Here is a 27,340-nt window from a genome sequence, read left to right on the forward strand (position 1 = left end):
CTTCAGAAACCAAGCTCGCTCAACCGCCGAACTGCCAAGCGGCTGGCTCATGTCATACAAACTGACGATCAACGATACATCACTGCTTCTAAAAGAGCAAGGATGCGAGCCGCCAGCGAGCCTCTGCAGTTATACCGCTCAATAACCCACATCATTCAACCACTAGGAGTCATATTGCATGGTGCCAGGGACAAAACCAAAAGGCCGCAAAAGTTCAGCTTAACGGATATCGGTGCTCCCTACATTACATGGCATTAACATTCTCCACTTATTTCCCAGTGACAAACTGGAACGTGAAAGCATGACACTACATTTGAAAAGTCAGCACATCTAGTTTTATCTACAGATAACCAAAAAAGATAAAACATCATAACAAAAGGCAGGAACGTAACCGTCTCGACTGACAAACAACATGCACTATATGCCACTTGTTATGGAATACCGTAAAGAAAAATTGCCTTTTACATATTTTTATCCGTTTTTTTGTGATTTCTTCCCTGTAACAAATTCAAAGGAAACTTATTCGCGGCGTCATTATAACCTTTCCAAGCAGATCTTTTGCGGATTCTGCTAGGAACCGGAGGGGACTCGGGTACCTGCGTACCAGTGGCCGTTCAACGGAAAGAAAGGAATTGCGCCCTACGGTTCGACGGAAGGGAAGCATTCATCGTAATGGTCCAGATCTCTGTCGCCAACGCTGTTCAGGAAGGTGCTCTCACAATTACTGTCCAATGGCCGGAAGAAGGGCTGCGTCAGCTTTCCAGTGACCCTGGCTGCCAAAGCCAAAGCGAAATTTGCATGGCGAAATCGAAGGCCGGGTGGCGTTGCCAGCGTGCACATTGTGCGCTGGTCGCCATTCAGCAGCTAAAGCCTTGAACCCACGAAGCTCCAGCACTCCCTTTTCTCGGCTGATAAGGGTGCAGAATCACGGCGGGAAGATTGTAGAGTGGAGAACTTGTGATCAATAAGCACCTCGGCAGCTGATTTCGTAAACTGAGGAACTGGTGCCTTTCTAGGGCGTTCATCGCTGTACTGCTGTCGAATCATTTCGAGTAGTCTACATTTGCCTCGAAATTTGCCGCCCAAGGCACCAATAGGTTTATGTTCCAATAGCCACCAATAGCTTTTATGTTCGAGCAGAAGCGAATGCTTGGTTATTTCGAATAGCGAATTCTCGAATGGAATACCAATCGAACAGCGAAGAATCTTCAATTCATATTCGAATATCGAAAATTTGAATGTTCGTATTTTTATCCTGATTCATATTTCGTATATACTGATTTTATAACACTTTACAAAATAGGCTTACACAATTTACTGTGTGTCCGGGCACCTTTCTATTTGTTTAAAACTTTATTTATTGAACGTGAGTCCATCATTCACCGGGACCTGGATGTACTCGGACGCCTCATTCAGGTTCTCTAATTTAACCGACAGAGCTTGTGGATGTACAGTTAGATTAACTCGAGATCATGCACTATCATCCTCTCACGTAAATTTCGCGGATTCAACGACGCGAGAAATCGCATGGTATTCGGATGTGCCTAAAGTGAGTGAGAGGGCCTCATCACCTTGCGGCCTGCCTTCATGAGGCACACGATGAGGCCGAGGGAGAGGACACCACGTCGTCGCCATGTGCAGTTGCATTGTTCGGTTGTGCTCTGTTTACTTGTTATTTTCCCACGTGAGGCCCATAGCTATAGGGAGCCTGGCTAGCGCAGCATTGTAGACTGGTGAGGGCTCGCAGTCCCAATTCTTGTGTTGGTTCAGAAGTGCAGTGTATCTTGAATAAACAGAACAAACTTCAGCCGTGCAAAAGAAAAAAAAGGTTAATTGCAAAATGTGTTCCTAAACGAAAGCATGCAAAATCCACTTTATGATTTATATCCTTGTAATAAAGCATATTGCAATATTTCTTGTAATATTTGGCATGGTACTGTAGAGTAGTCATTAAAGCAGCCTGTTAGTTTTCAGCTCGTTTGCGTAAAAAAGCAGCCAAGTTAGAGGGAGCTGCAGTTCCAGACATTGGTCGACTGCTTACACACAACGCTTTAGTCGATCATGCGTTTCCAAAAATTTTCCGATGCACCTCTTTAATGTAAAATTTTCATTCGAACTTTTGCTACACCAACCCTTGTTACGTGTGTATAGGTATCGCGTGGATGCGTAAATGCGTTGATGAACAGCTTGAACGTCATTGCATTTTAATAATTGACCTATGGGATATAGTACATATCTTGTTAGACTTAGTATAAGCATGCATGACGTAAATGCATTTTTACAGTACGCAGGCACGTTTGGAAAGCTGCTTTCTTTTTATTATATTCTGCTAAGCGCACGTGTGAAAAATTCTAGCAACCCCATATCAGGACTTAGAAAATAGTAAAAACAAGTTTAGATAAAGGTCAATCCGCATCATCTCTCTACATATAAAGGGCCGAGCGAACCAGGGAAGCATTGCATTAGCGATTCGCAGTTTGAAAGCATCATGAAGAAGCAAGCTTATGCAGCACTGATTTTGGCGGCCGTATTCACTATTTCCAGAGCACAGCACTTTGATTTCCGCACCTATAATGTGCAAATGGTATGTTTATTTTGCGCATTTGCTTATAAGCGAACCATTGCTCTCGACTGCATTGTGAGCCTCCAGTAGATGCTCCTAAATTATACAAATTTTTGAAATGCACTTGAGATAAGAAACGTTTGTAAGCTGATGATATTGACAACAAAGGCTGTTTCGGTTTTAGCTGTGATGGTGCACGTTTGCACGAAGTTCTTTAATCACAACAGTTTAAACCTGCTGCCTCCTTTCTCTCCCTCTCCCTCTCCCACCGGAACGTAAATGTACGAGGGGGAACCCAAAAATAACCGGAATTTCCTGATAACAAGCATGGACATTACTTGTCTTTCAAATAGAACCTCAATCACCCTCAAAGTACTCTCCAATAGTACTAACGCACTTGTCTAAACGTTGCTTTATTGCTGGTAGCACCTTGCAAATTCGACCTTTTTTTACACCTGCTAGCGCAGTCGTAACATCGCGTTTGACTTCGTCGACATCGGTGAAACGCATGCCTATCGAGTCCCTTCTCACCCGAACAAACAGACAGAAGTCCGCAGGAGCCAAATCTGGCGAATAGGGCGCGTGGGTCAAGGTACTCGCCTGCGTTGCGCCCCAAAATCGCCGAACACCGAGAACGGTGTCCGCGGGTGCATTATCATGATGCAGGATACCACTTACCGGAATTACACAAGGCCGGGGGTGTGGGGAGGCTCCGGAATAATTTCTACCGCCTACGTTCAACTCGGAGCCAATTTTACAAACGAGAGTGGAGGAGGACGAGGAGGAGGAGGAGGCATGAACGTTTATTTACGAAACAGTATCCCGGGGTAAGCCCCGATTCTACTCTCGGTGGGAGGTCTCCTCATTCTAGGAACCCTCTGGCCTTCGCTGCCCCCTTGGTCCTGGCGACGAGGCGTCGTTGTCATTCCAGGTCCTCGGAGACGAGCTTGGCCTACCACGTTTCGATGAGGTCTTCGCTGCGTTTTCTTTTTAGAGCGCAGCTCTTTGGCGTCCGTTCCTGGGTTTCGCGTCGTCGTCGGCGTCGTCGTCGGCGTCGGCCTCGTAACCAGCTCCGCCCCCCTTTCATCCCCCCAGCGCTAGCAGCGACCGACTGATACCGCTGGATGCCGCTGACGCCGCTAGAGAGTCAATAACGTCACTGCATAGAACACCGTCGCCGCCATGCAGAAAGAGGAGGAAAGGGTCCCCCCCCCTGTTCTTGTGTGGCGGATAGCCGGGGTTGACTCACTATCGCCGTCAGCGGCATCAGTCAGTCGCTGCTATCTCTTCCCTCCTCCCTTTATCGTGTTGTCCGCTTGCTGCGCGCGCTTCTGCCCCCATCGTTTGCCGCTGGGTGTACACGCCGCCCCCCTCCGCTTCCGCTTACTGCTGGTTGCTCTCGACGGCGGCGATGAGCCTCCGCTTCGGCGGCGCGAACTGCAGGGTCTTCTCGGCGGCGGCGATGAGCTTCTGCTTCAGCCTCGCTTACTGCTGGTTGCTCTCGACGGCGGCGATGAGCCTCCGCTTCGGCGGCGCGAACGGCAGGGTCTTCTCGGCGGCGGCGCTTAGCCTCTGCTTCCCCCACGGCTGTGACAACCTCGCGAGGCACTTGTATAGATCTCGTCTTTGAGAATCAAGCATTGGTGTACCAAGTCGAACATATATCAGTCTATTTCTCCGACCACAAAGCTTCCTTCATGACTGTCAAGAACTGTTAGTGGAGTCTTTGTTAAAGGAATACGTGTGAAAAATAAAAAAAAATTATGTGATAGCGCATACATGTGTTGCTCGATTTCTTTGCCTCAATCTATCCAAAAGGTGAAACAGCTTATTTGCTGCGCTCAAATTTCGCATTAGGAAGTAACGTAATCGTCGGTATTTTTTTTAAATTTCGCCTCTGTAGAAATGCGTTCGCCGTGGCCTAGAACAGAACCGAACCACCTTGTACTCGGCGTCAGAATGGCATACCACTGTGCTACTAGCGCGTGTCATGCCCGTTTCTAAGCTTCACTTCTAACTGTGAAGCGATGGTCCAAATTAACTCGCCAGTGCGGCACCGGCGGGGCACCAAATGAAAGTTTACAATTCGATGTATTGTGGCCTATCGCCCGGCAAAGTGCCCGAAATGAGTGCTGCTGTAACATGGAGCTATTCGAAAACGTCAATCATTTGCAAATATTTTCCTGGTCTGTCGCGAAAAATATTTAAAATAAAGAGCAGAATAAGTAAGAAAGAAATCGATATTTTATAGCTATTGTCCTTGCGTCTTTAGATGACAGTCCAGTGACTTAGACATTCCTTTTTTTATAAATCATTCTGTCTTCCGAAACATTGAGCTCATAGGGAGAGTTTCGTAATTTGTATGACTGAAGAGTTCTGTATCTGTGGGCACTTAGGGTGAAGTGATTATGTCGCACACACTTCCGGTATTTGTTTTAACGGCGACGTGTTAGCAAACCGTTCGAGCAAAGTGCAACGCATCATACAAAAACTGCGAATAGGGTGGCGTAAACTATAGGCAGATTAGAGTATTCTCATAGTGTATTATTGTAATATACTATCGTAGTATCAACCACGAAGGATCGCGTGCGGAAGGTATTAGAAACCTTGAGAAAATTCGCTATTTATGATGTTAGCATTTAGTCGTTTATTCATCTGCATCTACGCAAATTTCCACTAGCGCTCTGTCTTACTGTAGGAAGGAATTCTATGGCTCAAATGTGCATGTTGCCACTGCAAATACTTCAGCAAATTTGATCGTTGGGTATCCCGGTCGGTACAAGCTTGATCTTTTTTATTCCCTGAAAAGTACACGTGGAGACGATGAAATGATATGCCTTAGTATTTTAGAAAGTAAAATGTCGCATTTAGTTCGCGCTTGGGTTCAGGCTTATCTTTAGAACGTGGCCTATGTTTTATGTAATTCACAACCGTGAAATGAAAGCATGTTGTGCAGGGGGATATTCAAAACAAGGCAAGCTTTTTGAAATACTATGTACGTGAAGGCGAGTTGTGGTGCTTGTTTCGTTTTTGTTCTCGTTTGTTTGGGTGCCACCTAGTACACACGAGAAAGCGCACACCGAGCCTTGCACCTCAATGTGCTCACATACCGAGATGACCAGTAACGCGCAAGAGAAATACCACGGGACAACGTTCTGTGTCACGGATTTTCCGATCCATGGGGCGAGAAAAGGCGGCTCATTTTGCTATATCTAATCAATTAAGCTTAAGGTTCATTGTTACTTAAGCTCGGAGATATTGCCCGGATGATCCAGCAAGGTAGCTAAGTTGCAACAGCGTTTTGTAGCTGAGTGCAAGGTCGCTCGTTCAATTCCTGACTGCTGTGGCTGTGTTCTGATTGGAGAGGAAGGCAAAAAGGGTCGTGTGCTTGAATTTAGGTGCGCAATAAAGAATCCACGTTGCCTAAATATTTCCACAGCATCCATTTCCATTCCCTATAGTGTCTCTCGTAGCCAGTGCGTTTCTTTAGGGCATACGGACAATACCCGGCCACTCTGCGCCTCGAAAATATGCCTCGCTGGGGCGGTCTACATAGCCCATTCGTTAGGTTAACGACAGAATCATTTTAACGGGAACTCCTAGGCAACGAAAAGCAACCAACCTATTCTCGGCACCCCGCCGGAAACACCTAAGTCATTGTCGCGTATTTGCTTTTAATAAAAATCCGCTCTCTCTCTCTCTCTCTATCTCTCTCTCTTTGAGGCGTGAACACCATAACTCAGTTTTTCTTTTTTTTAGCCGAGTGTAGTATTTCGCACTTACTCTTTCTTCCTGATTGCGCATGGCTCATCATACCACATGTTAAGCGTTCCGTATCTTAAGTGTTGATAGCAGTGAATTGAAACAGCACTTGAATATGAACACAACCTGTTTCCACACGTTTCAGTTTATGAACACAACCTCGCGAATATGGACGTATGAGACTACTCAAAACACAAGTTTCGTTTGCAAAGTGGATGACATGGTTAATATAACTGAAGACTACGTGTTCTTCAACAGATCTTACTGGAGCTCAAATTGGTAAGCAGTGCTCAATATATAATAAAGTAATCCCGCCTAATCTCACCAAACCTCTCTCGTACGAATAGGACAACGGTAACGCTGGAAGGAACGTTCAGTAAAGAGGACCTCAGCACGATGTTTGTCGGTGGCATAGGTAAGTTATGAAGTGAAGCAGATTTTACTGCTCAACATTTTATGTTTTCATCGGTTCTCGCGAGAGCCTATCGCTGTCAGGAATTATAATTCAACCGCTATGAAAGGCTTAGCTGGTCAATCATCTTTACTAATTAGGGTCCAGGATCAGACCTCTCAAATCCTGGCAGTCCAGAGGGCTCGCGAGAAGGCCGTCAGGTTTCACCTGATGGCCCAGGAGTGGGCCTAGCCAGGTGACGTTGAGTTTGCTTCCGTTTATAGTGGCTCAAATAAAGTTGTTTCGTTCACTCACTTACTCACTCACTCACTGACTCTATCAAAAATAGATTGTCGCTTGGGTAACCCCATACACTGCACAAGCCTTACTCTTCCTTAACATGAGCAACCATTTCAATGATTAGAAGTGGCCGTGACCTCGAACCTTATCTTGAAAAAGGAATCGTATGTTTTGGTATTGAATAATGAACTCGAAAGACTTTCCCAATGTTGCATCTCTTGATTAAAAAGAATTCTGGCCTTTTAGAGTGCCAAAATCACCACATGATTATGAGGCACGCCAGATTGTGGGATCCCAGAATTATTTTGGCCCGGTGGGGTTGTATACCGCGCACCTAAATCGAAGTACATGAGCGTTTTTGCATTTCGTCCCATGGAAAGGTGAGCACTCCGCCGTGAATTGAATCCACGACGTCGTGGTTAACATCCCAAAACTATAGCTGCTGTCACCACAGCAGATTACTCTTCGAAAGCGCTTTCAAATATATGACATATAACAACTTGTCACACCCAGGCCCAACTTATTGCTATATGCCAAACATAAGTAGCTGTATTTATTTATTTATTTATTTATTTATTTATTTATTTATTTATTTATACATACTGCAGCCTCAATGAGCCTATTGCAGGGGTGGGATGAACAACAAACATACAACATTTGTAAACAAGCTTGCGTGAAGTTTCAATGGTAGTGGTCTGATGTTACCCGGTAATGAGTTCCAGAGTTCAATTATTGGTGGTAAAGAACTTTATTGAAAGGATCAGTGCGGGCAAAAAAGGTTGAGATATTTAGAGCATGGTGACTCCTCGTACATGAGGGTTGGGAAAAAGTCAGATAGTTATCTAGAGAGGAGATGCGAGGAGAATTGATTAACCTGCGAAGGAATTTTAGGCATTCAAGTTTGCGACGCTCTGCAAGAGGAGCTCTGCAAACGCACTGCCTTTTTTGCAGTGATTATAATTTTTTTTGACTTCACAGTGTTTGTATGGGTTCCATACAACGCCGCCATATTCGAGAATGGGGAGAATGAGGGTTTTATATGTTAGAAGTTTAGTTTCTTGAAGAGCCAGACGCAGCGTACGATATAAGTAACCTAGTCTTTTAAGGGCCTTGTTACAGGTGACATCAATGTGCTTGGACCACGACGAATCATGTGTTACTAGGATGCCTAAATATTTGAATTCGAAGACCCTATTTAAAGCAATATCGTTAAAGACATAGGCAAAGAAGGAAGGGGATGAGCGTCGTGTAAAGGACATGGACACAGTTTTGGAAAAGTTGATATTCATTTGCCATGCTTTGGACCAGTTACAGAAGTCCGCAAAATAATTGTTAAGGACAACATGATCAGTAGGAGATTTAATTGTATGATATAAAGCGCAATCATCAGCAAAAAGACGTATTTTAACTGAGATGTGTAGGGAGAGATTATTAATATATAGCAGGAATTAAGGAGGACCCAGTACTGAACCTTTCGGAACTCGTGATGAAACAGGCATCAAGGATGAGTTAGTAGATTTGAAACATACATATTGCGACTGCTGGGAAACAAAGTCCGATATCCATCCAACCAAAGATGCATTTTTTAGTACAGCGAACAGCTTGTGCATAAGTTTAAGGTGTGAGACAGTGTCGAAGGCTTTTGCAAAGTCAATAAACATAGCATCCATCTGGTCACCCATGTCTAAAGAGCTGCTGATGTCAAGAACGAATTCTGTCAGTTGTGTTATAGTGCTACGGCCACGTCTAAAACCATGCTGGAAAGTGCATAACATTTTGTTAGTTTGAAGAAAATCCATAATATGTTTAAATGTAATGTGTTTGAGTAATTTACACGAGTGTGCTGTTAAGGAGATTGGCTTGTGGTTACATAACAATTTAACGTTACCCGACTTAAATAAGGGCAAAATTGAAGCAAGTTTCCACGAGGGAGGAACGGTGGTGGTTGAAAGAGATTTTCTAAAGCTAATTGTTAGATATCTGGTGCACCAAGGAGAGCATCGAACGAGAACAACAGTCGGGATACCGTCGGGATCGCACGACTTCTCGGTGTCTATGTTTAGGATTAAGTTAAGTACGCCCTCAGTAGAGAGTTATCGTCGATTGGAGGGTATGGCTCAGAATCAAAAACAGAGGTTACACAGTTATCAGTCTTAAAGACAGAGGAGTGGAAGTACGTGTCAAAAGAAGAATCTGTTGTCAGCGAATCAGAAACTGCAGCACTGTCAACATTGGAGAATAACGAATAATAATAGCTTTCCAAAATTTTCGGGGATTAGCCAGCATTAATTTCGGCAAGGTTACCTTGTAATAAAATTATTTTGCAGCAACCATTACAGAACAGAGTTCCTTTTTACCCCTATGGAATTGCATGAGCTTTGTTGAGTCACCACAGCGTTTCGATCGATGTAATCTGGCTACACGACGTGAAAAATGCAAAAGGTCCTTAGTCATCCAAGGAATTTCAGTGTTTGTTTTCTTTGTTTTTAAAGGAATGAAAAGGTTGGTAAACTTACTGACAAGATTTTCCAAGAAACTTGTCAAGGTATTAGTATCACTAGTGGTACTTATTAGTTCATACTCATTCAAAGAATAGCATATGGCGTCTGTTATTGCGAAATCATTAGCGCGGTTAAAGTAGGAAATGTGCGGTAGATATAGCGGGATTTCGGGACTATGCCAGGAACTGAAATTAACACAGCACTGTGGTCCGATATTCCATCAATAGCATCGCATTCGTAACCGGCATTAAAAAGCGATGTAGTAAGAAAGACAAGATCAAGGACGGAAGTTTGCCAAGTGAAATCCTGAACGATCTGGTGCAGATCACAGGACAATGAAATGTGGACGAACTCCCACCCGATGGCTATTTCGTGTCCACTTACTTTCATAGAATCAATCAATCATTATTTTCATTCTGTCAAAGATACAGAAAGAAGGACTGCGACAAAAATCTTTTTTGTCAGAACAGCTTGAATAGGACACAGCCCCATAGAAAAATTTCGGAGCGGTAACAGCACTACCGTAAGATAAATCAACAATTGAAACTTAGCAGACAGCGTAGTACTATATGGCACATGCTAAGTAATGCAAATGTAAAGTTATTACAGGAAAGTTAAAGCACATTTTACAATCGTCATAAATATAAATACAAAACAGTTTTTTAAAAGAAATGAGTATCTGAAATGCTATCAAATTACAAATATCTAGAATAAATACACTGAATTTACATGAAAAAATATAGAAATCAACTTGTTACAAATAGTTACTTACAACCTGATGAAACAATTCGATACGGTTAAGGATTTGATAAATGACACAAGGTTTGTAATAAAACAAATGTTAAGTAGTAAAAATCTCAGAGCTATACATCACTATATATAACTTGCGGATATCCTGATATGAACAATCAAACAAGTCAAAATTGTTAAGGTCATCGTGATTCAGAAGAGAGGGAAGAGTGTAAGACAAGCGCTCTTTGCCAGAGTTTAATCGTGCTTTCTCTACTTTGCAATTTTCTCCGTGATGCGTGGGTATAATTTAAATGCCTAATTCTTAAATTGGCAGAACGCGCAAATTGGTTATGCTCTTACGAGTTTCTAATTTGAATTTTCTGTTTAACGTATAATTGTATGTCTGGTGTATTTTAACTATTCCTGAACTGCACAATAAAACAATAGTAGATGCCGCAAAAGCCGAATTGAAAATATGTCTAATTCAGTTTTTCTGAACCAAGTATATTTGATTAAGATTAGTGACTGTTGTTGTAACCCATACTACTTGGCAATAATTGAAACGAGAGCTAAAGAGCGAGTGATAGAACACAAGCTTGATTCCTTTTGGAAGTAAGTATCGAAGCCGACCAAGTACACCTGTCACCTGAGCTAATTTTTGCAGGACATGTCTTACGTGGTAATCCCAGCTCATATTCGCGGAAAAAATATGCCAACCATTTAAAATGGTGAACTATTTCAAGAGTGAGTGCTCAGTACTATGTCTTCATGAGGTGGAATAATATTATTTTTTGGTGGGAATATAACAGCTTTTGTTTTGTTTTTGTTAATACGCATAGCATTTCCTGCTGCTGACCATCTCTATAGCGTTTTCATTGTGCGATTACAAGTTCTTATAAGCTCGTGAATATCATGCCCTGAAATATGTAAGACCAATCAACACCGGGAGCATTAAAATCGCCCATGCAGATAATGTTGGATGAAGTAGTATTATGGCTATGCGAAAATTCACATATATTGTGTAAAGGCTCAATATAAGAACACGGCAAACGCTAAATTACCCCTATAACCAAATACATATTTTCGAGTTGAAATTTACACCACAAATACTTAGTGTCAGCTGGGGCAAGGAGTACAGAAAATTGAAGGTGAGATTTAAGAATGAGAGTAACACCGCCTCCTCTCCCAATTTTTATGTCACGCCGAACCACTTTGAAACCAGGGGAGGTTACCTAAGAATCATGCACACCATCATGTAACCAGGTCTCAGGAACACGGATAATATGTGGCGAGTAAGACGAGACCAAGGAAAGAAATTTAGAGGAATTGCTTACAAGGCTTCTTGCATTAACGTTTAAAATGGAAAATTTATTGCCAGTGGCGTGAAGTCAAGGGGATTTGGTCCTAGCAAGTGTTTCGGTGGGTTTAGTTGAGCCAACAGATGATCTGACGAGAGTATTGGATGTGCTATCCCAATGGTGTTGTACCCTGTCAATAAATACATGATCAAATAGAAGTTAGAGATGAGCCACTATCCCTATGAGAGCAGGATGCTTCCCAGAGCTTCTTGCGAATATTGCGAACCTGTAGCGAGAACTCTTCTGAAATACGAAAGCTACTGTTTTTAAGTTTATAGCAATTGATCAGCGCCAGCACCTTATCCTGAAAATCAAGGAGCTTCATAATAAGTGGACGTGACCGGTCTCTGAAGTTATTGCCGAGTCTATGGCACCTTTCGATACGCGGACGTGCGATCTCAAGAGTGTCCTGGAATCATTTAGCAATGTTGTAAGAAAGTTCTTTTTAATTCTCGTTAGGGCCGTAGCTGAGACCATGTATACTAATGTTGTTTCTATGCGACCTGTTTTCTCATTGTTGTTTCTGCAAGAAAGTGTTGATCTAGGGCTTTTTAATTACTGGATTTGAGTGTGTAGGTTGTCATTAGAATCATGCACACTACTAGACGTTGAGGGTCACTCCAGAGAAGCTACACGAGTTTCCAAAGTTTCAAATCTCGTGTTGACAGACCACTGAAACATTTGGTTTCAGCAATATCCAGAGCCAGTTTTTTTGGTCATTTAAGAGTTCGGAGAGCATTTCAGGATCGCGCTGAGAACAAGCGTTGGGATCAGGGTTAACTTCCAGATCGCCGCTAAATAAAAGGCCGCGGGCAGCATTTAACAGAGCAAAATACAAAAAAAATATCGACAAAGCCATGGTTGCAGTCATGTGGGCGAGGTGAAATCAGCATATATCGGTCATCAGAATGGATGCACTGAGAATTGGCAAGGTAACATGCCTGCGTGGTTTACAGACAGCGGATTAACATGATGCTCACGTTTCTGTTGCCTCGCCCACTGAAGAAGGCAACTGCCCGGGGACGCTTTTATAGCCGTAAACCATGTCGTCGTGGAACCTGGTCTGTCGATGATTGGGCGGTGGATTGTGACGTTAATCTTCTCCAGCGAAGCATGCGCGATATGGACCGATAACGTGAGGAGCAATCTGCCGTTGTTATCCGCAAGGAAGATGGGGTCGGCCACGCTTTGACCGCCCGGCGCATCCATGACACGGCGTGGGAACGATGATGATGACAAGTGCAGCGCGACGACAGTGACATGCGCCGCAGCATTCTCGAACATTGAGGCAACAAGGTAGCGAATTGCATTATGATCAGACAGAGGGTCAACGTAATGCCCGCACTGCTGTTGCCTCGCCCACTCATTTTTTTTTTCATTTTTGGCATCATTGAAAATAGGCACCCCAATATTGGCTCAAATTTTTGAAGCTTTCGATTAATGTTATGTATTCGAAAAGGCGAACTCCACGCATTAACTTAATTGGAAAACTACTTTTTCTACACTGATTTAAACCTACTTTTTTATGTGCAGGGTAGTTGGAAGCAATAACACAGTTCAGAAGGACATGAATGATTAATTTAAAGTAATTAATACAATATAGTATGCATGATTTGAAGTTTTAGAGGAGGAGGTGCCTCGAGGAAAAACAGTCAGAAGGCCTCCCAAGAGAAAATGCTTAAACGCAGTTATTAGTTCCGCAAGTGAAATGCATACGAAACATTAAACAATAGTGATAATGCAATTTTATAAATGCGACAGCGTAAATAAAGAGCGTGACAGAAAAAGAAACGAATAAACAATAAATAAAAGGCAGCAATCAAGAAAAAAAATGTTTCGAATAACTACTCAAGTGTGATGACTACTTTTAAGAGAACAATAACAAAAGTGAAAGCAATTATTTTTGTCTAACCATTAAAAACGTTAGAGGACAACGAAAAGAATAAAGTGCGCGGTATGTTTCTATAGGTGCGGTTGATGAGTTCCGAACATTCAGCTGAGAAGACGATTGCCCACGTTTCATTAGGAGTGCGAAATCTGGGTAGTAAGATGTTCTATTCATACAGAAATTTTATTGTGTTGGCACGAGGCACGTTGTTTATATTTAGTTAAACTAAGGGACAGTTTCAGTGTGTAGAGTAGTTGCGGTGTCTTTGAAGTAAATTACGCATGTCAGCCCTCCAGAGCGTTACAAGCGTTTTACGAAGAATGCAAACTATAGCCCGCTGCCCCGAAGAAACAAATAACAATACCCCTAAATAAGAATGAGAATATAGGGAGAACTTCATGTTCAATCGTTACGCAAATTTGTGATCAGTGTGGTTCAACTATAGACTTTGTAGAAACTTGCCTTAGCAAGGACTCAAACACATTATGCGTCTGCTTTCTGCTATGTTTGCGAGGCTTACGAGAGAACTCTACGTCACGCAGAACTTGCACTCGACGAAACTGGGGAGCATGTTGAGTGTCATGGGTGGCGAACCTTCAACGTTTCTGGTTTAAATGGTAGCTTTGAAATTGATTACTCGACCTTGGTTTGTTCTCTATCCTCTTGCACTTAAAGGAGGCTCACATTACGCTTTCTCGGTGTCCTCGGTGAAGTAAACATTGCTTATATTTGACTAAAGTAAGGCGCACGCTGCTTACCCAAGCTAGGTCAGACCTAATGATAATAGGAAGAACATAAGGCTAGATAAGAATGGGAAGTTAAACGTGTGTAGTTTAATTGCAACCTTCGTGAAACAATCCTTACTTCTCAAAAGCGTTATATGCGGACATGGTCTTAAATTGGCAAGTCATATGCGCCAGCATTTGAACGTGCGCGCTTTATTTATTTGGTGCAACTACTCGAAAGCAACCGCTTCATTGGAAATTAGGTTGTGATATTGAAGATTTACAGGTCTGCTGTCAGTAATTATTGCGATAGCGATTACATGAACACTCCAGGAACACTTGTGCCATCGTCATCGCTTTGAGGTTCCGTATGAAGTCCAAGGGCGATAAAATCGTTGCCGCACGCCGTATGCTGTATGTGCGAGCGAAAGCGTGCAAGGGTGAGCCGGCAATCGCGGCCCAACCTCGCGCACGCAAGGGAGGAAAGTGGGGAGGAAGCGCGCCGTCTTCCGTCGATCTCAAGAGTCCAAGGGGAGGGGAGGGATGGACGCGCGTTCTACTACGCGCGCGCCCGCCCGGGCCGCTGTATCTTGAAATCCACCTGCGGCGGGGACGCAGTCCGCCGCAGTCTGTGTTTTCGCGGCTTAGTTCGCACTGGGATGCGGGACGCAGCACGAAATTCACTTCACTCGCTGCTTCTGCCGCGCTTCCACACTCCAGCGTTTTGACAGCGAGCTTCCACGGTCATTGAGTGAGATGTGTTCATCTTTGCTTGTGCGCGCGTGACACCCCGCTTGTTGATTTAGCTCAGACGCCTATTACAGTTTATTCCGTCGACTAAAATACTATCCTTGCTTCGTGTAGCTGTCAATTAACTTGCTATCGTAATAGATGCTTCGCCTTTCGGATGAAACTACGACTTTTTTGTCGAGCACACTTGGCGCGTAATAACCAACGTCACAAAGCAAGTACACTAAGAAGTGTCCTAGGATGTTTGTAGCACGTTTTGAATGCCCATATTTCGGCTAGTTCTTGTGTTTCTTTGTGACTTATGTTGGTGACCATGTGCCAGTTTTATGCTATCTGTACTAGGCGATGATTTCGTGCTGGTCGTCTGTGCTTTCTTTCTCTACATGGACCTTGGACCATCCTTCATTTTCTATTTTACCACAACCACTAAGAATATTAGCATATCCTCGATTATTTACCGCATGCGAGTTTATCTATGACAGAAATGTCTCTATGGTATACATTCGAAAATTACAATATTCTGTTATAACTTAGGTTACTTTTCTTGTGGATCAGCGAGGGCGGGGGGCAGGGTAGGGTAAGGAAGCATTGTAGACCTGGAATACTGCCAATGTGCGTTTTAAAAAACAAAAACAAGATCTATTACAGTTAACATTTTAACTACAGCCTTCAGCATGTCTCAAATTTTCGGAGTGTCACATTGCGGACTTCAGGCACGGCTGAGACGTTTGAGAAAACTAAGAATAGTGTTTATTTTACACAATCTCGACACATGGTGACCTGTCAAAATAGGAGCGCGGACATAAACATTACAGCTGAAACTCCCTGAAGGGGAATTATCGTGGTGGGCAGTAATATACGGGGGATCATCTATAAGTTTTGTGCAATTTCTAAAAATCGCCTCTGGCAGACAGCATAATTATTGTCGCTGAGCTGGATTAATCGAAGAGGTGGACATTACTAACACGATAAATGGAAAAACATACTCAACTAATTAAAACATCATTAATCAACTTCCTAATTAATTACTTTACGGCACGTATTGATATTCATGAATTGTATCCTGTGGGTTCGCAAGACGGTTCCACTTGTAATGCATTTCATGGATGGTACAAGTTTAGAGATATTATTTCCCAAAGTGTTAGACAAAATGCATGGGCGTTCCAGTTGCTTTTGTGCTTCAATGCATAAACGAGCTTTTTCTTTAAAAAGTAAGTTTAACAACAGCGCATTTTTACGGACAGTTTGGTGGTGCGTATCTCCAAGCTGGTCTCCTTCTACGCGTTCCAAACTCATGGCTACAATTCGTAAATTTCAAGATGGGCCTTGAAGTAATTAAGTGCGAAGCTAGTTTGTGATTCCCTCAATCATACAAATATTTGTTTCCCTTTCTCGGGCAAATAATGCCTGCCTCTGAATAATCAAGCTCAAAGCTAGAACTATGTTATCTGCGAGAGGCAATTAAAAAAAATATTCCGGAAAACTTAAAGATGATCACACTGTATAGAAAGCTCCTAGTTTGCTCGTGTGCGAGCTTAACGTTCTTGCTTCTTCCGTTAGATTAGGGTAGCGCGATCTATGCCTGGCTGTTCTGGCAGATGACACGTAGAAGCAACGCAACCCTTCTTTGGTCGACATCGCTTCCATCCACGTTTGATTTAATTGTCAACATTGTTCGAGTGTCTTTCTAGTCTATTGGCTCTTTTGGCCCTTCCGTGCTAGGTCTTATAGCCACTTCCATATGATTTAGCATTTGGGAAATTACGTATGGCGCCAGACAATTACGCAGGCGCTATATGGCAACGCGAAAGGTTGAATGCGAAACTAACCGAAATGTATTTTACATATTCAGGTATCGGGCCTGACCACAGCGAGACCTTGGAATTTGCGAGCGGCAACTACACGTGTGGTGTTTTTTACGTGAAACTGTCTGGTGGTATGTATGAGTACTTTGTTCTTATTTATCAAGCTAAATACGCCGCTTTTTGTGTTCTTCGCTATGACGTGCCATCAGCGGCGGCAGTGTCTAGCACCAGTAGCCAGTTGTTATTTGTTCGTAAGCGATAAAATTAATAAATAACATGTCCCTGCAATTTTATCAAAAAATGAGCGCATTGCTTCAAAGAGTTTTTAGTGCTGCAAATGTACAACTCGAGGATATACACACACAATGAAGGACAATGGACAGACAAATGTGACTGTATAAGTCATTTTCATTCCTAAGTATCCCGGCATATATTAGGTTATGCAGACTAGGGTCTTACAAAATTTTAGGCTTTACTATTCCTTAAGAATGTACGATCTAATAATTTTACCGCTTTTCCTTTGGTTGAATGAAGACTGATTTGTGTTTATTTGCCTTCAACACATTCACTGTGATTCAGGTAACCTCGCCTGGCGTGAACTCAGGTTCAAGGATGTCAACGAAACCGGAAAACCACATGAGGAGTGCATGCAGTATTTCAACGGTACAAGGCAAACAGGATATGTAATTTACAATGATACGTGCAAAAATTTGCAGTAATATATATGGACACAGTACTAACTCGCGCGGCATTGAAATCAAGAATGGTTCATGTGCGCTGAAAATATTGAGCAATGACTAACAGATGAAATTATTTTTCAAACTTCTGTGCAATAAATTCCTTCATCTGTGGCAATAACAGTCTTGCCTTCTCTTCATTTGGCGCCAAGCGTTTTATTTCCCGTAAGTTCCAAGCGGAAAACTCCTCAATAAAATTCCGCCATATCGATTAAAAAAAACAAAGCAAATCTAAACAAACAGGCTACGGGAGACACCGTGGCGGAGGGCAGCAGATTGATTTCGATTCCATTAGATTCTTTAATGGGCACTTAACTGTAAGTAGAAGACTGTTTTTCAGCCCGCCTCCATCAGAATGTGGCCTCCGTGGCCAAGATTCGTACCCGCGACTTCGTGTTCAGCACAAGAAAGCCATTGCAACTGAGCCACCAGCCAGAATCAGTGCTTAGTTTGTTACAGTGTCAGCCGACGAGTACTCAACGTTTATTTTATTGCGATAGAAATTACATGGACGCTCGAAGCGCAGTTAGACCGTCGCCGTCGCCGTGAGGTTCCGCATAATGTTGAAAGGCGATATAACGCCGTCGCCGCGCGCCCTACGCTGTATGTGCGAGTGAAGGCGTGCGATTGGAACCGATGATCGGAGCTCGATCTGGCCCGCGCCAAAGAGACGAAATCGGTAAAGCCCCTTAAACTTCGTAAAGTAGCAGCACTCTCCTCCTCCGCCTTCACTCCTCCTCGTTTCTCCTCTCTTTCGCGCTCCCTCCTCGACCGTGGCGCCGTCTACACCGCTCGAGCGTAGCAATTAACGGCCCCCAACATGCGCTCCTCGCCACTCCGCAGACGCTTCTCGAGCAAAAATGGCGCTGAAGCACGGCGCGAGGGCCCACGTGATGCTCTTAGGCCAATAGCGACACGGCGTCGGCCTCAGCCAGAGCGCGCGAGGAGGAGGTGGCAGTTTTCAAAGCGTGCCGCTACTTTACAAAGTTTAAGATGTTTTAGAAATCGGACAGAAAGCGCGTCCTCTACCGTCGTGCGCGAGCACCCAACGTTGAGAGGCACCGGGGGGACGGCGGCGTCCTACTCCCACTGCAACTGCGCATGCGACGGCTGCGCGCGATCGCGCTGCTGTTTCTTCAGCGCGATCTGCATTGGGGGCAGAGTCTAGGTGCGTCGGCGGCGCACATCTTTGCGCGTGCTGGCGTGGCGCAGCGGTAGAGTACCGGGCTTGAGATCCGTAGGTCGGGAGATCGAATCGTGGTAGAAGTATTTTTGTTTTTAGTTTTTTTTTTGCACTAAAACGCTCACTGTTGCTTTCTGCGTTCAAAAAATATGTGGGATGTCCAGGCACCGCGTATTTAACACGCTAGAGCTGTTTTTCGCGCCAGCGCCTCTCAGTACGCCGCGCCTGCCCACGCCCCAGCATCCAGAGCGCGGCACTGGGTACATAATCCGGCGCTGCACTGGGCACTGGAAGCATGTATATGGGCGGTGATCATGTATGTGCGCTCGGTAGTAGGTGACAAAGAAGCCAGTAGGCCGTCCACCATTGCAAGCAAACGGACCTGCACGGACGGCGCGCTGATAGGCTCGTGTTCGCCAACTATAGTTCGCTCGTGGTTCGGCTTAAGTCCCTCTATATGGTTTATAAATCAAATGGGGCCTAAATGCCTGCCCTCCTCCCAGCTGCGGCTTCCGTTGAGTAACAAAATCAGATCTCGAAGGCGGTGCTTTTGAAAACTGCATGCGCCTAAAGCGGATGGGAATCTCGGAGGCAATATCCACTTCGTTTTTTTTTTCTTATATACATTTTTCGTATCACAAAGTGCATACTTTTACAAATTACACACTTTTTGAACCCATCAAATTCGTTAAAAGGTCTCTACCGATACTTATTAGGAAAAAACACGCAATTTTCTAATTTACGTTACATTTTTCAAAGAACCGCAGTGTGGCGCCACTGCATTATTTGTTAGGTTAACAGACCACGTTGGTTGTGCAAAGCCCTCGTTGCTGTAAGGAGGTAGTGGAATTATGTTTTAGAAGTGCCTAGACAAAATGTGCACCTTGTCGTGTGCATTAACCATCGCAAAACCTTCCGGACTCGTGTAACAACATTAGTTCGCCGTGTGTTTCTTGCGATCCACCAGTGTCGACAGTGAGTGTGCTACTGCAGCGCCCGCCCGTCCGAGCTTCTTTGTTCTGCCGAGCTGCCCGCCCGCGCTCTCGTGAAAAGTCTGGTACTGGCGCTTCGAATCATAGTGTGCGGAAGACTTTGTTGAAGGTGGTGATTTTGCGGAGATGGAATTCATCGAAAGTTCTACAGTGCTTGCGCCAGAAAAACGTCGGTGCCACGGTACGTGTGAGACGAAGAAGCGTTTGCTGACTACGTCTTGAAAGGTAAGCAAGTTGGGCGCTTGCGCGCATTTTTGAAGCTTATGGTTCATGTAATGAGAGTCCTGTAACTAGCCAGAGCAGAGCGCTTTCTGATCGCAGGTTGCCTATGTTGCTGTGTTCATTTAGCAAGCAATTTGACGAAAGCTTCGTCTGATGTTGCAGCGTACTAGTATTCTTCTGTGAAGTATATGCTACCCGCCTTGATTGCTATGACTGAATAGGCGCACAATTAAGAAAACACTGACAGTTGCTGTTTGCTCGGTAGTTTCCTGGCTAGAAATTCTTCGTTATGTCGGCGTTCCCGCAATTATAGTACTTGTGTAATGTATACGTTGATGTGTGATGGGCTTCGCGCTTTGGCACACGATAGCTAAGTTTGACGATTGAGCAGATATAGGCTTGTATGAAGATTTTTGTACGTATGCAGATGGGTTTGAAGGTCTGCGTCGCGAGAACCTGTCTGTATCGTTCATGTTCTTGAGTGTCTTCGCGAATTTGTGTGTGATCCGGAGAAGATATCGGCCGATAGTACAATGACAAGGTTTCTGTTTAATCGAGACATTTCAGTGAGACCCTGGCCTTCCTTATATATATATATATATATATATATATATATATATATATATATATATATATATATATATATACCCCTAAAGAACTGGATATCAGCTCTTGGCAATCGTAGGTTAGGGCTAGTGCATAATAAAGTAAGGACTTCGATTTTGTAGCGATGCTTACCGCTCGATTCTATGCCACTCTTGTGGCATAGAATAGCGGTAAGCATAACGAATAGCGAAAACAATAGCATCGCTACGAAATCGCGGCCTAGCTTTCAGAATGCTTCTCATGTGCTCAATATTTTTTTCTTAATCCAATGCTCTGTGTTTTACTATATATTCGAGTTTTGTTGATGATCGTTCTAGTAGTCCGTTGTTGCTGCTGATTTCGTTCCTTCCTGAAATTTCACTTGTTACAAAATAGCAGTGTAAACCTCCTGAGATATAACGAAGAGAAATTTGTACAACCAGACATAGATTTATGCAGCTGGCTATGGGAGGCACTCATTGCAATTGCACATGACACTGGTAAATCACTAGTTTCCTCCTTCACAGTACAATAAACAATCATTTCTTATTGTTGAAGGCTATGCAGATTTTGGAGGCATCCCTACACCCCGCAGGAACCTGCTGCACTGCTGAAAGCTGGGAAGCGCAACGATAAAGCACCTGATCTGCATGCTTTCACAAAGATGCGCACAAAACTGTCACTACCTTGTGAGTTGTAGGATACGTTTGTGCAGTATGCAATCATTTTACTGTATGTGCCATTTTCGGTATTTCTAGTGGCAGATCACTTGAATTTTATCTTTTGGTCATCTGGAGTGCCCTCTTAATCAACTTACCAAAGTAGCCTCCTCTGAGTTGCATATAATTGGGGGGGGGGCTTAAGTAATTATGCATGATATACTCCATACAGGCTCTATAACTATCTAGCCAAATTGCCTTTATAAGAACCTGGTTTAGGTGCATGAGGTGTCCTTACGTGTATAATTTTTATCTTTTCATTATGCAGTCTCATGGAGTTAAATTCTCACACTATTGCCTGTGTGCCTATATTCTTCCCTCCAATCGGTCACACTTATGTATTGCACGCCATACTTCACACCCTAAATACATTTGCATAAAATAATGTTTTCTGGCTTTATTATGTAGCTGCTGAATTCCCAGTCAGTATGAGTGTTCAATTCCTCAAACTTGTAACAAATCATTAACCTTTTGCTGTTAGAAGCTCACAATGAGTCCCAAGTGCAGGTTCATTTCAGGCTGGAAGCTGGTCTCCTTTATACATTACAGAAATTTGAGTTGGTAACATGGTATAGGAAACTGTTGAATCATATAACAACCAGCCTAGTGCAGTAGTTGCAAACCATACCATGACAGCACAGCTCAATGCTGACAATTCACTGTTACATTGCCATAATTTTTCTCCATTTCCTTGTCCTTTTTCAGTTGGCATGGGCTAAAGCTTGTTCTGTGCAATTATGTGTAATGCGAAGAATTGATTTTACTTTCCCTCGGATTTACCAAGATGTCGCAAGGAGGCTTGCTTCAAGCTCAAGCTGCCCTGCACTTAATTTGTGAACTATTTACTTTTTGATATAGTGCAATTATTTGTTGCACTTCTTATCAAATTGAGGTTTCATACTGCGAATCATGCACTCTTGAGCACCTAGAAGAATGTGTTCTGCTACACACATATAGGCAAAAAGTGCCTTAATGCTTTCGCCAAAAGTTCTATCACTGAGAGTTTGATGGAAGCTTGTCTGGTCGCGATGGAACATGACAAAGAATGACATAGACTAATCAAATAAAACTTTAAAAGCTAGACAATTTGGCGTCTATTCGAAAGCCTTATTCTAAATGGGGCACAAAGTAGAAGTGCCTACTTAGTGGGTTTTAGCATGTGACGCATCCATCGTGCATAACACAGAGAGGGTTCCTTCGTTTCCATAAGTGTGTGTCCTGTTGATTGTATCTCTAGGGACCCCACAGGTACAGGTGTGGCTTCCAGTTTCTTTCCTGGCCAATTGCACTAGAGTTCATGCAGTCACTGTTGTGGTTAATTATTGCTGCGTGCTCTGCCAAAGCATTTGATGCCACGAGGTGCCATTTGCTTCAAGCAAAGTGCTTTTCAGTTGCATGTCTGCCAAAGTTCAATCTAGCCGAGAAAATAGAAATTTACATGCACATTATACTTTTCAGTATAGGGCAAGTAATTGTGGAACCTTGCTGTAAATGTACATATAGATTTCTTCCATTATGCATTCTGTGTATTTAATTTTTTCAATCTACAAGCAAGAAGATATAGAATTTGGCAATTACTGTTCTTGAAATTTGTTCATAACTCTATTCAATATGGAGCATTTCTTCTAAATACTTGTTCAGCAGCAATCTGTCAAACGGAGAATACTCTTTGTAAGACACTATGGTTATGGACATACATAAGCTGATAAGTATGCAAGGATGGGTTTCTTGCATCGTGTTGGTTTTACGAGCTTAGAGGCAAAAAACTCATTCTTGCATACTCACCTCATTCAAAGCTAGTGACGTGAGGCATTTTCAATTTGGGCTTCAAAAACGCCCTTTTGAAGTCCAGCCCGCACTTGGTTCAGAGAAGTTTTCAGTACAAAGTCTCACATCTGTTAGATGCAGGTTACCGTTGCATGTATTGACCACCGTGGCAGGCAGCTTTCGCAATGCCACTGTGTTGAAGGGGTGGTTTACTGCATCCCGTTGGACTGTGACAAAGAGTATGTGGGACAGACAAGTAGATGCATCAACAAGTGATTACGTGAGCACACAAACAACGTTGAGAAACTAGCCCTATCTGGTGACCTTGCCGGACGTTGCGCATGCTGCAGATGCAAGCCTCTGTTTTATCGCATTCCATCGCTAGCCAGACACCCTGACCAGTTCACCAGAGAAATAGTCGAAACTAGAAAGAAAGAAAAATAGAAACTGGAAAGTCTAATGCAGCAATGCCGAATGAAGCCATCACATTTCTATTGCATCCTGACTCACTGGAAGTGTTTAAGAGACCTATAGATATAAACCACAGCTTTTGTTGCAAAGTCACCTATGTTACTGTATCATAGCATGACTTCCTACAATAGACCATCTAAGTAAAAAAATATCCTTTCCGAATATTATAGCAAAGGAAAAACAAATGTTTTAGTTACAAAGCATAAAAACCAGAACTAATGTTTCCTTTTAGTTTTCAGGTGTGGACCTTGGGGAAGAAATCCTCCTTGATGAGGCCACGCTGGCACGACTGCAGCGAGACGCAAAAACTCAGGCTCAAGATGTGCACGGGGCCTCCTGAAGGTTCTTTTCAGCCCAGAAGAGTTAGAGAGCACAAATCTCTATTTGGGCGGCATTCCATAGCCCACAAGGATGTTGCCTAAAAAGAGGCTTTGGACCCAAGGCGTGAGAACGCCATTCTGAGTATGTGTGACAGCGCAGACAACTAAAACGTTTGCTTTAATTCGTAATTTGAAGTTAAAATCTTGTGTATCACTCGTGCCGTCCTGCCCAGATACACTAACAGAGACATAAGGCTGAACTAACTCTTTACTTTTTCTCTTCCCTTAGGCTACACAGCAAGGCACTTCGACACAGCGGAGATCAAAAACATGTCATTGCTGCTTGCGCACAGGTTTTGAAATGTGCTAAATAAATGTTAGTTTTCAAAAAGATTGGAGTGTTTTGTTCATAGGCAAATACATTTATATATACTACCCATGTTGAAGGTTACATTGGAACAGCACCACAATATATTAAAAAAAGCCAGAGAAATTTGCTTAAATGTCACCAGCACATTTAAAGCATACTAAAATAGTTGCTAGTATGTTTCTAGGGGGAGCAACAGAAAGTTGGTAGAATGTTACTAGGCCGTTTCTAGGTCGAGTTATAGAAAGTTGCTAGGATGTTTCTAGATCAAGCAACAGAAAGTTAGCAGAATGTTACTAAGAAGTTTCTAGATCGAGCAACAGAAAGTTACTAAAATGTTTCTAGATGGAACAACAGAAAGTTAGCAGAAAGTTACTAAAATGTTTCTAAATCGAGCAATAGAAAGTTAGTAGAATGTTACTAAAATGTTTCTAAGAAGTATGAAAATGGTCAATAAATCCTGCTTTTAGTGTCTAAAGGATGTTCATTCATTGTCTAAAGAAAGTTTGTAAAAAGGGTTTCAATTGAATATCGGTGGCCAATAGTCGATAGAATATTGGTATGAAGTATATAAGAAGTTTGAAAACGGTCTAAAGAAATTCAATAGACTGTCGGTAGGTTCTAGTAACATTTGTCTAAAGAAAGTATTGAAAGTTACTAGAAATTTTTGTAAGGGATACTCTCCATTCTTCCTCCTGTTTGGCCGCGACCTATATACGCTACCTTTCGACACCGTTCTGCCTGCTAGTCTGAATTCCACATCCGAGTACGCTCGTGAAATCATACTCAAAGCACAAGAAGCACACCATATTCCCGACGTCGACTTGTGGATTCGCAGGACAATCAGCGGCGCTTATATGACGCCCGCCATCGTGACATCCATTACACACGGGGCGCCCTGGTTCTCCTTTGGCCGCCATCGCGACGCGTTGGCCTCTCGAAGTTACTTTCAAGCTACTTTGGCCCTTACCGTGTCTTACGTCAAGCAACTGACGTCACGTACGAAATCGCTTCTCTTGACCCAACCGTGGTTCAGCATCGCTCCGTCGTGCTACACGTCGCGCGTCTTAAGTTGTATCACTCATTCGCCTCCTAACCAGCACCGAGCCAAAGCTTCAGCCACCGGGGGTCATGTGAGACGCTGAAGATGCTTTCATCTTCGTCGGAAGAAGACGACGCTCTGGACTTCGCGCGCTGTCTGCCATCTTGTCAGCTGCTACAATTATTGTAATTATCCTGTAAATATGCGACTGACTGTTTTAACCCCGTAACAATATCATGCACACGGTAATCACTTTGACTATACACGGCGACATTGATCAAGACATTCAAGCTCTTTCTTAGTTAGGAACACCAATGGCGCGCTTACGCACTTCTCGGGGATAAGTTTATAAATCTGATAAGCTTCAATCAACTCTCTCTCTCTCTCTCTTGTTGAGTGATGAATAAACTTCAGTTGTATGTCCAGCCACCTTCCTGTCATTTCGTCTATGTCTGCCTCGTGATTTTTTCCCTTTTCCAAGTTTGCTTGCATTGTCCTAGCATAACAAACAGTAACGACATCTCTCCAGTAGGACGCTCAACTTGTGGGCGGAGATTAGCCCCCTTGCTTCCTCCCCTGTGTCTTGCTTCCAGCGCGCTAGCTGATACGAAAGAAGGTACTGCTCCCTTCTCCACAATCTTTCTAGCGTAGAGGAAGTCTCCGGAGACTTCGGGCAGGGGTGGCCTTTACGCCAGCCATCACTTGCACTTGAGGTCAACCATGCGCCAGTGTCCGAAGTGCTCTGCTCCTGCCTTTGCAGCGTATGTCTGCCATCTACTTTTGGAGATGCCCCGGAGCAAAGGCAATTCGTGAAAGCGTTCTTAAGAGTGTGAAAGCGAGCAGTGATCAAGTTGAAGACATTGAAAGGTGAATTTTGGACAAGACATTTTGTAAGCGCCGTTGCAGTATCTCAGTGAAATGAGCCTGGACGTTTACATTTGGCTCCGTTATGACGTTATGCCACGTGGCGATTCCCAAGCAAACGAAAAAAGAAAGAAAACCGCTCATCGGTGCGATAATTACGCCTAACTTCGGTTAACTTGAATGGACAGAAACTGTGAAGTTCCCTCGCAAATGCGTGATGCACACACTCGTCACACTAGAATCATTCTTGAACGGTGCCTAACAGAGTTCGTGTCCCTTCAGCGATGCCGCACATGGATATGTAAATGACTGTGTGTTCTCTATTGACCGCGAGAGAGAAAATAATAAAGCAGCTGTGACTGACAGCACACGCGATATAAAATGCAATGCTTCTATCTGGTGCACACTGCAATGTCCCACTAATTGGTTATGTTGCTGAGGGTGTCCTTCGTGTGAAGTGCTCCTCATATTTGCCTCGTGTCGAAGTGCTACGTAAACACGAAGGAGCTAGGGCTTTCCCTGCGACTGTGTGCAGCATGGCAAACATAGAATCTGACTTTATTGCACTCATATCAATCGTTGGATGCTAAAATCGCCGGCAATCTAAATGACAAAGTATGCTAAAATGCCGCACTATGCATGGCGGTAGGGCGCGGCAAAAATGATACTCGTCTATTTAAAAAAACAGGGTATAGTGTGCTACATGTCGTATAGTATCTTTTATGTAGTAACTCAAGCCCTAAATAACGTGTATAGTGGAACAGATCTCGCAGAATAATGCTTGGCTAACTGCACGACGTTACAGCTGGAGTGAAACAGACGACGCTGCAGCTCCGCTGAAGAAGACGATGCCGCATGCAGGATGCTCTCGATAAATTACCTCTGTGGTATTGTTTTGTGATCTGAAATGGGGTCGCATTAAAGAAGACACATTTACCAGCATTCAGAGACGACAAGTCGGATGCAGCGCTTTCAGAACCAACCACCGCAGGCAACTGATAACCGCAACCACACTGTGGCCCGCTGCCGCCAGCAGCCCCTCTCACCATTATCATCGCCATCATCACCACAAAAACATGGCGGCCGCCTACAGGCGCTATAAATTCTCGTCTATACTACAAACAAACATACAACCATTCGTAACCTACGGTCTTTGAAATCGGGCTGCGCGCGTGACTTGTAGCTCGCGCTAAAAATCTCAGCAGCACTGTACATAGTACAGCCACTCTTGCTAAGCCTAAAACGCCAAAAAATTTAGGACTGATTTCGGAAACAGCGCCGTGTTGTCACTAATAC

At 43.5% G+C, this 27,340-nt stretch overlaps 1 protein-coding gene and 1 long non-coding RNA gene across 3 annotated transcripts in view; both read left to right on the plus strand.

The window, feature by feature from the left end:
- Nucleotides 1–2,460: 2,460 nt before the first annotated feature.
- LOC142564024 (uncharacterized) overlaps nucleotides 2,461–27,340 on the plus strand; it is a 107,825-nt gene continuing 82,945 nt past the window's right edge. The window contains exons 1-5 of one of the 2 annotated variants that reach the window (XM_075674829.1): nucleotides 2,461–2,584; nucleotides 6,471–6,604; nucleotides 6,673–6,740; nucleotides 16,823–16,906; nucleotides 17,355–17,562. In XM_075674829.1, the coding sequence (XP_075530944.1) occupies nucleotides 2,489–2,584; nucleotides 6,471–6,604; nucleotides 6,673–6,740; nucleotides 16,823–16,906; nucleotides 17,355–17,494 (522 nt within the window). In that variant the 5' untranslated portion in view covers nucleotides 2,461–2,488 and the 3' untranslated portion in view covers nucleotides 17,495–17,562. Of the gene's footprint in view, nucleotides 2,585–6,470; nucleotides 6,605–6,672; nucleotides 6,741–16,822; nucleotides 16,907–17,354; nucleotides 17,563–27,340 lie in introns of those variants that run through there. The other variant, XM_075674828.1, reaches the window with a different exon arrangement.
- Nucleotides 23,699–24,164, plus strand: LOC142564286 (uncharacterized). Its single transcript, XR_012824538.1, has 2 exons — nucleotides 23,699–23,913; nucleotides 24,061–24,164. It is a non-coding gene; the product is annotated as an uncharacterized LOC142564286 (long non-coding RNA).

Source organism: Dermacentor variabilis, chromosome 11 (assembly GCF_050947875.1).
Source record: "Dermacentor variabilis isolate Ectoservices chromosome 11, ASM5094787v1, whole genome shotgun sequence".
NCBI classification, from domain to species: Eukaryota; Metazoa; Arthropoda; class Arachnida; order Ixodida; family Ixodidae; genus Dermacentor; species Dermacentor variabilis.